The sequence below is a fragment of the Oratosquilla oratoria genome, chromosome 9 (genome assembly GCF_046742065.1).
Source record: "Oratosquilla oratoria isolate Oo_2021 chromosome 9, ASM4674206v1, whole genome shotgun sequence".
Taxonomy (NCBI): Eukaryota; Metazoa; Arthropoda; class Malacostraca; order Stomatopoda; family Squillidae; genus Oratosquilla; species Oratosquilla oratoria.
Window position 1 is genome coordinate 2,326,324 of NC_134785.1, and position 10,000 is coordinate 2,336,323.

The 10,000-nt window shown below is 41.8% G+C and overlaps 1 protein-coding gene across 1 annotated transcript in view; it reads right to left on the minus strand.

Moving 5' to 3' along the window:
* LOC143027902 (L-asparaginase-like) overlaps positions 1-10,000 on the minus strand; it is a 149,254-nt gene that overhangs the window by 1,348 nt on the left and 137,906 nt on the right. The window contains exons 9-10 of the mRNA XM_076189548.1: positions 7,357-7,449; positions 4,485-4,613 (exon numbers count right to left, since the gene is read on the minus strand). Coding sequence (XP_076045663.1) covers positions 4,485-4,613; positions 7,357-7,449 — 222 coding nt within the window. The remainder of the gene's footprint in view (positions 1-4,484; positions 4,614-7,356; positions 7,450-10,000) is intronic.

Genomic DNA, 10,000 nt, shown 5'->3' on the forward strand with positions numbered 1-10,000 from the left:
AACGCGTATTGAAAGAGAAATAATGATAACAATCACAATGTTTAAGAAGAAAGGAAATACACGAGTATATATAGACCTTGATAGATGGTAAGAATGGGCATTAATGGATTTTGTAGTTGTGCCCAAAAGGAAGATTGGAAGAATTCTGGACGTTAGTGCCTTTAGGAGAGAGATAATAGTGGGATGTCAGATTATAAGAACATAACACAAGAACATAAGAATGAAGGAGACTGCAAGAGACCATAAGGCCTACACTAGGCAGCTCTATATCCATCACCACCTGTCATCCCCATCCATAAAGTTGTCTAACAGTTTCTTAAAACAACTGATAGTTTCAGTGCTTACTACATCATTTGGTGGAAGGGAATTTGATTGGATCTAAGGTGGAGAGAGTTAAGAAGGGTGGTGGGGGGAGCAAAGAGGTGCTGAAAGAGAATGGTTTGAGTGAGAAGGTGAAAAACAATGAATATCAGGTAAAGCTGACACGTATGGAATTTAGTGATAGGGGAAGGGGAAGTGGAACTAGAAGAAAAAATAGGTGTGTTTCGGGAAGGAAATATTAGTGTGCAAAGACGTTGTGTAGGAGGAGGAGGAGGACGGGGGAGAATAGAAGGGAAGACGGTGAATGATGGGAAGGATAGGTGAAAGAGGTGACGGAGGAAAAGAAGGCGTGTATACGAAGAATGATGGTAAAATTGATGAACAAATGAATTATCAAATGGATGAATAAGTGAATGAATATACATACATATACCATAGGCTTTTTCCCTTATAAGGGAGGTAGCCAAAAAACAAAGGCATAGAAACCACTCCCACCCATTCCATCCCTATCACACTCCCCTCCCCTCCACCCTCTTCCCTCTCTCTTATCTTGGCACCTCATAATTATACTTATATACGTGCATACACACACACACACACACACACACACACACACACACACACACACACACACACACACACACACACACACACACACACACACACACACACACACACACACACACACACACACACACACATACACGCATGGTAGCCCAGTGGAAACCGTGTTGAACTCATGAGCAGGTGGTCGTGAGTTCGATTCCCGGGACAAGACTCGATGGCCCAACGGTTAAAATTCCCGGCCGCCACTATGGTGGTCCGGGTTCGAATCCCGCCCAGGGCTGAAATAATTTCAGTATAGCTGGGTCATATAAACTTTGAGCTCTCATCAGGGAGGGAAATAGTTGTCGATCACGAGTCCAACACGTGATCCAATACCATGGTGAATCACACACACACACACACACACACACGCACATACACACACACACACACACACACACACACACACACACACACACACACACACACACACACACACACACACACACACACACACACACACACACACAAACACACACACACACACACGCGCGCGCATATATATATATATATATATATATATATATATATATATATATATATATATATATATATGAACAAATGAATGAATAAATAAGCAAATGAATACATTAATGGTAAGCAAATAAAACGGGGAAGCATGTGAGAGGTATAGGGTAAAGAGGGTGGAAGCGAAAAACAATGTAAGGATATCTTTCGGGATTTCATGGACTTGTAGAAGGTATGTGATAGTGTCAATAGAGATATTTTATAGGGGTATGTTGCAGGTGTATGGAATAAGAAGTGTGTTAAAGGCTATCAAAACGTTTCACGCGAGTAGTGGGTCACGTGTGAGGGTCGGGGACAACAAGAGCGGTGGAAATGTCGGGCTGCGTCAGGGTTGTGTGTTGTCGCCATGGTTGTTCAACGTGTACGTGGATGAGGAAGTAAATGAGGTTGACGCGAAAGTGTTATGAGTTTACAGGTGAAGGTGGAGAGACATGGAAAACGAATCAGTTGTCATTTGCGAATAACACTTCTGTGTAAGGATGATCCTCAGGAGAGACTGAAGTAATTGGTGACTGACTTTAAAAGGGAAGGATGTTACGAGTGAATGTGGGCAAAAGTAAAATGATAAAATGTACAAAGAATGATGAGGATAACACGTTGAATGTGAGAGGCTGTTGAGAAAGAAGAGATTTATGTATTCACCTTGGTCTTGGGATCACGTGCTGGACTCGTGATCGACAGCTATTTCCCTCCCGGAAGAGAGATCAGAGCTCGTATGACCGATCTATGGTAATGCTGTGACCTTACACGCACACACACACCCAACTCCCCACCCACGAGAGTTGGAGTAACGACTCGAAGCGCAGCGATACTGAAAGTATTTCAGGCCTGGGCGGGATTCGAACCCGGACCGCCGTAGTGACAGTCAGGGACTCTACCAACCGCGCCACCGAGTCGTGTTTAAGGCTGTATTTAAGGATGTATGCAGAATCCACAAGGAAGAGGAAAAACACACCGAGTCCGAGCGCTTTCGTGATATATTCACAATATCAAGGAACACAAAGAAATGTATTCCTTGATAATGTGAATATATCACGAAAGCGCTCGGACTCCGTGTTTTTCCTCTTACTAGTGGACTCTGCATATTTGTGATTCACGTGTACCTTGTGAAATTTGTGATTAAGGCTGTTTGTAGTAGTGAAAGCAGGGAAGGATGCAGGGGTGAATTGTTGCGTAAAGGAAAGGAACAAATACCTGTGTGGGATAAAAAAGTGTTCCGAGAAACAGATAATTTGGGATGAAAACCAATAATGAGTTGTGATAATATGGTTTAACGTCACAAACTCCCCCCCTTATTGGGAAGCTAGGGCGGTGCCCCTCACAGAGGACTTTGTAGTGTGGAATTTAATGAACCATGCCCTTGGCTCAACTTCGCCGGTGGCAGGATTCGAATCGCCATCCACACGACCTTCGCCGCAAGTAACGATGCCCTAACCCTCTCAGCGATGGATAATATCGACCGTGGGATTGGTGATACTTGTTGGCACAAATAAGCGCCTCCTGGCGTTGCACACACACAAACTAATCTTTACATTGTTCTTGTACAGGCCATTCTAGTTACTGCCAGGCCATCTTACTTAGTTGAGGAGCACTGACTACATATATATTTATACCAAAGGCTTTTTCTCCCTTACAAGGGAGGTAGCCCCCCCCCCCAAAAAAAAAAAAGAAATACAGAAACCATTACCACCCATTCCATCCCCTACATACTCCACCCCCCCTCCATCCTCTTCTCTCCCTTTTATCTTGACACCTCCTGGATTACGGGTCATCCCTACATCTTGTCCACTGCCCTGGGTCAGAAGCAGTGCCGCAAGACACAGCACATCCACAACAAGGCCGCTGTTTAATATATTTTTTGTTTTCTATTTGTCATCATAATCTAGGTATATGAATAAAAAAATATTTACACATGTCAATGGACGAATGAATGAACATACAAACAGATTAAAAAATAAATGAAGAGACATACAAACAAGTTTATCTATAGATATTTAATTAAATATAAGCAAAAATAGATAAATAAATATATTAATTAAACATCAAACTAAAATAAATCTTCTAAGTGATAAAAGAATGTATACTAAATCCCACAGACGAATATAAAAAAAAAATATTTATTTTGTAAGCAATAATTTATTATACAAAATAGTTACCCCTTAAACATACTAAAATATCGTCTTCTATGAGACTGCCACAGGCCCACCACAGAAAACGAATCACCTTCTGTTCTAATAGTAAAAGGTAAAACCGACATAAAATGAATCCTCAAAGGTACAAAAATAAAGAAAAAGAAAAAAGAAGAAAGAAAACAAGCGCGGACTATAAATGCTTTCGAATCGAAACAAAATATTCGGAACAAATTGAAAGAGGAAGAAAAATGCTGTGAAACGAACTGTGGCCTTAAAACTGAATACAAGTGATCTAGAAGAAGGGGGAGGGAATAAAAGTGACGGAGAGAGAGAGAGAGAGAGAGAGAGAGAGAGAGAGAGAGAGAGAGAGAGAGAGAGAGAGAGAGAGAGAGAGAGAGAGAGAGAGAGAGAGAGAGAGAGAGAGAGAGAGAGAGAGAGAGAGAGAGAGAGAGAGAGAGAGAGAGAGAGAGAGAGAGAGAGAGAGAGAGAGAGAGAGTGAGAGAGAGAGAGAGAGAGAGAGAGAGAGAGAGAGAGAGAGAGAGAGAGAGAGAGAAAGGGAGGTGGGGAGAGTTTAGTTGTAGTCTAAGAGTAGTTGCAGCGAAAGAGAGTAGAAGAAAGAGAGCAAGAGAGAGAAAACACGATGTCCAAAAAAAAGGCGAATGGGGAAGGAGGAGGAGGAGGAGGAGGAGGAGGAGGAGGAGGAGGGGGAGGAGAATCAAGGAGGAAGAGAAGTAGTAGAAGGAATAGGAGAGAAAGAAGAGTAGGAGTAGGAGTAGGTGATGGAGGAGGAGGAGGAGTAGTAGTAGGTGGAGGAGGAGTAGGAGGAGGAGGAGGAGGAGGAGGAGGAGGAGGAGGAGGAGGAGGAGGAGGAGGAGGAGGAGTAGGAGGAGTAATAACCGTGTTTGGCCTTGCCTTGATCTTTGTCTCCCTGTCCCACTCCTTCTTGGAGATGACGTAGGCCAACTTGGACAAGGCCGCCTCTGGAGTCATGTCCAGCCCAGGTAGGACACCGGACTCCTCCAATGCCTGCAAATCAAAAATATAACAAATTATTTAAATGAGATAGGATTAAATAAAATAAGACAGAATAGAGTAAAATAAAATCAAACAGAATAGTACCTCATTGGTCTACAAGTCCAAAATAAATGAAAATATAATAATAATTCTGAGGTCTAGAAGTCTTAAATAAATAGATAAATAACAGATAATAACAATAAATAAATAAATAAAATAATACCTCAGAGGTCTAGTAGAAGTCAACTAAAAAAAGACTCGAAACCACTTACTTAAGTACTTGAGCTAAGTACTCTACCCACCGGCCCATCACGACTTAAAAACCATAAGAGAGAGACCATTTCGATTTTTTTTTTTTTCGTGCGAATTGTGAAAGAATGATGAAAGGATAAAAATAAAGTTTATATTTTTTGTAAAGTTCATAGTGATATATCACCACTATATGTGACGAAACTTAATCCTGCATAACCGTACTTTGCCCTACCCTACTCTGCCCTATCCAACCCTGCTCTACCCTACCCAACCCTATCATACAGCACCCTACCCTGCCCTACCCTAACCTACCCTACCCAACCCTACCCTATTCTACAGCACCCTACCCTGCCCTGCCGTAATCTACCCAACCCAACCCTACCCTATCCTACAGCACCCTACCCTGCCCTACCGTAATCTACCCTACCCAACGCAACCCTACCAACCCTGCCCTAACTTAACAAACCCTAACCTGCCCTACCCTACAGCACCCTGCCTTTCCCTATCCTTCCCTAACTTAAACTAATCTACACATACTTACGCTAACCTACCCTAAATTTACAAAGATTAACCTAAGTCAATCAATTTAACTTAACCTAACCTAACCCAACTTAAGCTAACTCCAATCCAGCTTAACATAACCGCAACCCAACCCAACACAAAAAAAAAAGAAAAAAAAGAATTCCCCTATGCACTTTGTCTTTTCTAAGCTGGGGAGGAGACCTCTGTTGGGCTGGCTGGTTATGGGGGGATGGGGGGATGGGGGTTGCGTATACTGATGGATGAGGTCGGTTACTGGTTGATGGATGAAGGGTCTGCACGGATGATTATGGGTTGCAATGATGGATGAAACTGGATGTGGTCATACGCGAGGAGGAGGAGGAGGAGGAGAAGGAGGCGAAGGAGGAGGAGGAGGAGGAGGAGGAGGAGGAGGAGGAGGAGGAGCGGGTTGACGTAGAGGGAGGAGTACGAGGAAAAAGAGTAGGAGAAAAAATGTAGAAGGAAAAAGAGGCGGTAAAAGAGGAGAAGGAACAAGAAGAATAAGAGGAAAAGGGGGAGGAGGAAGAAGAAGAGGAAGAAGAGCAATAAGAGAAAGAAGAGAAGTATGAACAATAAGTGTAGAAAGAGAACCAGTATTAGAAGGAAGAGGAAGAAGAGTAGGAGGAAAAAGAGGAAGAAGAAAAGGAGGAGAGGGGAGGAAGAAGGGAAGGAAGAGGAGGAGGAAAAGGAGGAAAAGGAGGAAGAGGAGGGAGAGGAAGAAGAGGAGGGAGAGGAAGGAGAGGAGGGAGAGGAAGAAGAGGAGGGGGAGGAAGATGAGGAGGAGGAGGAGGAAACTGGAGATTAGGAAGCTGCCACGACTGGGTGAGGCAAATATCAAGCCTCTTGATAAAACAGTGGTGGTGATAGTGGTGGTGGTGGTGGTGGTGGTGGTGGTGGTGGTGGTGGTGGTATTGGTGGTGGTGGTATTGGTGGTGGTGGTGGTGGTGGTGGTATTGGTGGTGGTGGTATTGGTGGTGGTGGTATTGGTGGTGGTATTGGTGGTGGTGGTGGTATTGGTGGTGGTGGTGGTGGTGGTGGTATTGGTGGTGGTGGTGGTGGTGGTGTTGGTGGTGGTGGTGGTTGTGGTGGTGGTATTGGTAGTGGTGGTGGTGGTGGTGGTGGTGGTGGTGGTGGTGGTATTGGTGGTGGTGGTGGTATTGGTGGTGGTGGTGGTGGTGGTGGTGGTGGTATTGGTGGTGGTGGTATTGGTGGTGGTGGTGGTGGTGGTGGTGGTGGTATTGGTGGTGGTGGTGATGGTGGTGGTGGTGGTGGTGGTGGTGGGGGTGGTGGTGGTGGTGGTGGTGGTGGTGGTGGTGGTATTGGTGGTGGTGGTGGTGGTGGTATTGGTGGTGGTGGTGGTGGTGGTGGTTTTTGTGGTGATGATAATAATGATTATTAAGGTTACAACAACAAAAAGTGTAAAATAATAACAAAAACAGATAAAAATAAATCAAAACGAATAAATATATGAAATAAAATTAACGAATATACAAATAGATAATCAAACAAATTTAAAATAAACAAATAGATTAATCAATAAATAGATAAATGAATAAAATAAATGTATGAATATATAAACATACAAATTATATAAAAAAAAATGCAAACAAAAAAATGTGCTACACTACATAGCCTGCCAAAGCCTATTATTGCCTACGCCATTGTTATTTCTGCCTTTCTTTCGATTAAATCTTCAACAGCTTCAAACGTTTAATTTTGTTCCAATTACTATTTAGTATTTACTGTGGAAATATTCTGTTCCCGCTTGATCAATTCACTACAAAAATCTTAAATAATTTCAATTTGTGTACAGTTTTCGCATGATTTCATTTTGTAACTGAATGACGTTTGAGCCAAATGGCATGAAATATATCATAGTCGACATTTACCCAGGTCGTAGTCGACATGACGTCATTAACCTAAACAAAAATAAAAGAAACTGTCGTAGGACAAGAAAACTCACCTCCCCTGTCTCGTAGATAGCCTCTACGCCACCATGCATACACTGCGTTGTGTTCACAATTAAAACACCTCTTTCTGTTGCTTCTTTCAGCACCTGCAAGAGAGAAAAGTGGTGAGCACCCAGTTTACACCTCAAACAAACAACCTGGTGTCGATCCATGACCAATATTCGGCGACAGTAAGAATCACGAGATCGATTGAAATGAATTTTGAAAAACGAAAGACTTCCCTCATCTCTCTTTACGTAAACTGCAAGTTTATTTTGATATATAAATATATTATTGAAGTTAATAATTACACACGTCTAAATACCCAACAAGGGAGCACAAAAAACAAATTGGTGTTCCAAACTTTATAAATAAATGTCACCCCTCAACATTACATTCTCTCTTACCAGTAAGATATCTAGAACCCGTTTTCTATTATACTTATTCAACTCAAGTTGATACGTGTAGATACGAGTTTTCATCTGATTTTATAAATAAATGTTACCCCTTACCAACTAATTCTTTCTTATGAATAAGAGCATTATAATTCGTTTTCTATTATTGTCTTTTTTCTTTCTTCCTTTGGTTTATATGCGTCGAAGATGAAACATTAATAGAAAATGATTGTCATCAATTATTCAATCAAGGGTAAGATTTTTATATAAAATTGCAATAAAACATTCTCCTATTCCTCATTATCTAAAATCTGTTTCATTGCCACTAATTACAAAACAAACAAAAAATGCCATTTGCAACGACAATTTTCCAGACCTCAAGACTAAATAAAATCGACTCAAACCTTTTGCTTGCTGCAACTATCACTCAACGATGATCGTTGAACGATTGTCTAGCTAGAGCACTAATTCTTTGTTTTAGAGTGGAGTTGTTTTGCTTCGACCTACAAAGTACGAGGCTGATAATCATTTGAACCGAACCTACAACCAACGCGTTGACCCAGATATGATGCCAGGAGGGAGGCAGGATGCGCGTCACACGCCGCCAGTGGTTGTGGTGATAGCAGGGTAATAGTCGCACCGACCAAAACAGCACCGAAATTTACAAAAGGGTTATATAATTAAACTGTCAGCAATCACCAGCAATTCTATCCTCAGGGAGATAACATAGGCCACCCTCCTCCCTTCCCTCAAAAATAAATAAACAAATAAGTAAATAAATAAATAAAATAAATACATTATTAAATAAATAAATTAAGAAGAAGAAGAATATCAATAATGATAATAATTGAATTTAAATAAATAAAATTACATTAAATCAATTAGAATAAAAAAAATATATATATATATATATATATACATAAAATAATAAATGAAAATAAAACAATACAAAAATGAATAAAAAAAGAAAAGAAAATAATAATACATACATATACCAAAGTTTTTTCCCCCTTACAAGGGAAGTAGCATAAAAACAAAAGCATAAAATCCACTCCCATCCATTCCATCCCTACATATTCCACACCCGTTCATTCCCCTCCTTTGTATCTTGGCTCCTCCTGGATGACGGGTTATCCCTGCATCTCGCCCATTGCCCTGGGTCAGAAGCAGTGTCACAAGACAGCACATCCACAACAAGGTTGCTTCATTAAATCGGAGAACCCCCCTCTCCGTCCCCTCATGCAGAAAAAGACGGAGAGAAATCCCTTTGGGCTGTGTCAAATTATATTTTCACACATACTCCCTCACCTCCTATCCCCCACTCACTCCCTTTCATGCATCACAGCATCATCCATACACAACCATTCCCCCATTCACCCTTCTTCTATCCTTTCCCGTCATTCCTCAACAGACATTCCCCTCTTCCCCAAAGCCCCCTTCACCCCATCCATCCATCTCATCCTTGGTCGCCCCCTCACGTTCACTCCAACCTCTACCTCCCACACCTCTTTTACTAATCTTTCTCCACTCATTCTTTCCATGTGTCCAAACCATCCCAATACTCTTTTCATCAACGATATCTCCCAACTCCCTTTCCAACCCCGTTCTCCTCCTCACCTCCTCGTTTCTTACTCTAGCCTCGTAACCCCTATCATACTTCTCAGGCACCTCATCTCAATACACATTCAAACTCCTCTCTTCCTCTTATATTCCATGCTTCTGCCCCGTACAGTGCTATCAGCACAATCACTCCTTCATACAATCTCCTCTTAGTATCCATTCCCAAATGTATATTTCTCATTACACTTTTTAATCCCCCAAGGCATTTACTTGGTTCTTTCAATCTACATTCTACTTCCACCTCCATTCCCTTTCCCACCAAATTCGCACCCAAGTATTCACTTTCTCCAGTCTCTCTCCCTTAATACTCACTTTCAGTCTTCTGCCATTTACTCCCATTATACATCTTATCACCTTACTTTTACCCACATTTATCTTCAACTTCTTTCTTTCGCACACCTTCACTAACTTCTTCAATCCCTCCTCTGATCCTGCCACAAGCGCAGTATCGTTAGCAAACAAGTAGCACATCTCCCACTTTTCTCCATTTTCTTTAACCATCTCCAATCCCCGACCCATTTTTCTTTCATTTACCTCTCACACCACCCCATCCACGTATAAATTGAACAGCCAAGGTGACATAACACATCCCTGGTGAAGTCCTACCTTTACCTCAAACCACTCACTCTCTCCATTTCTGATA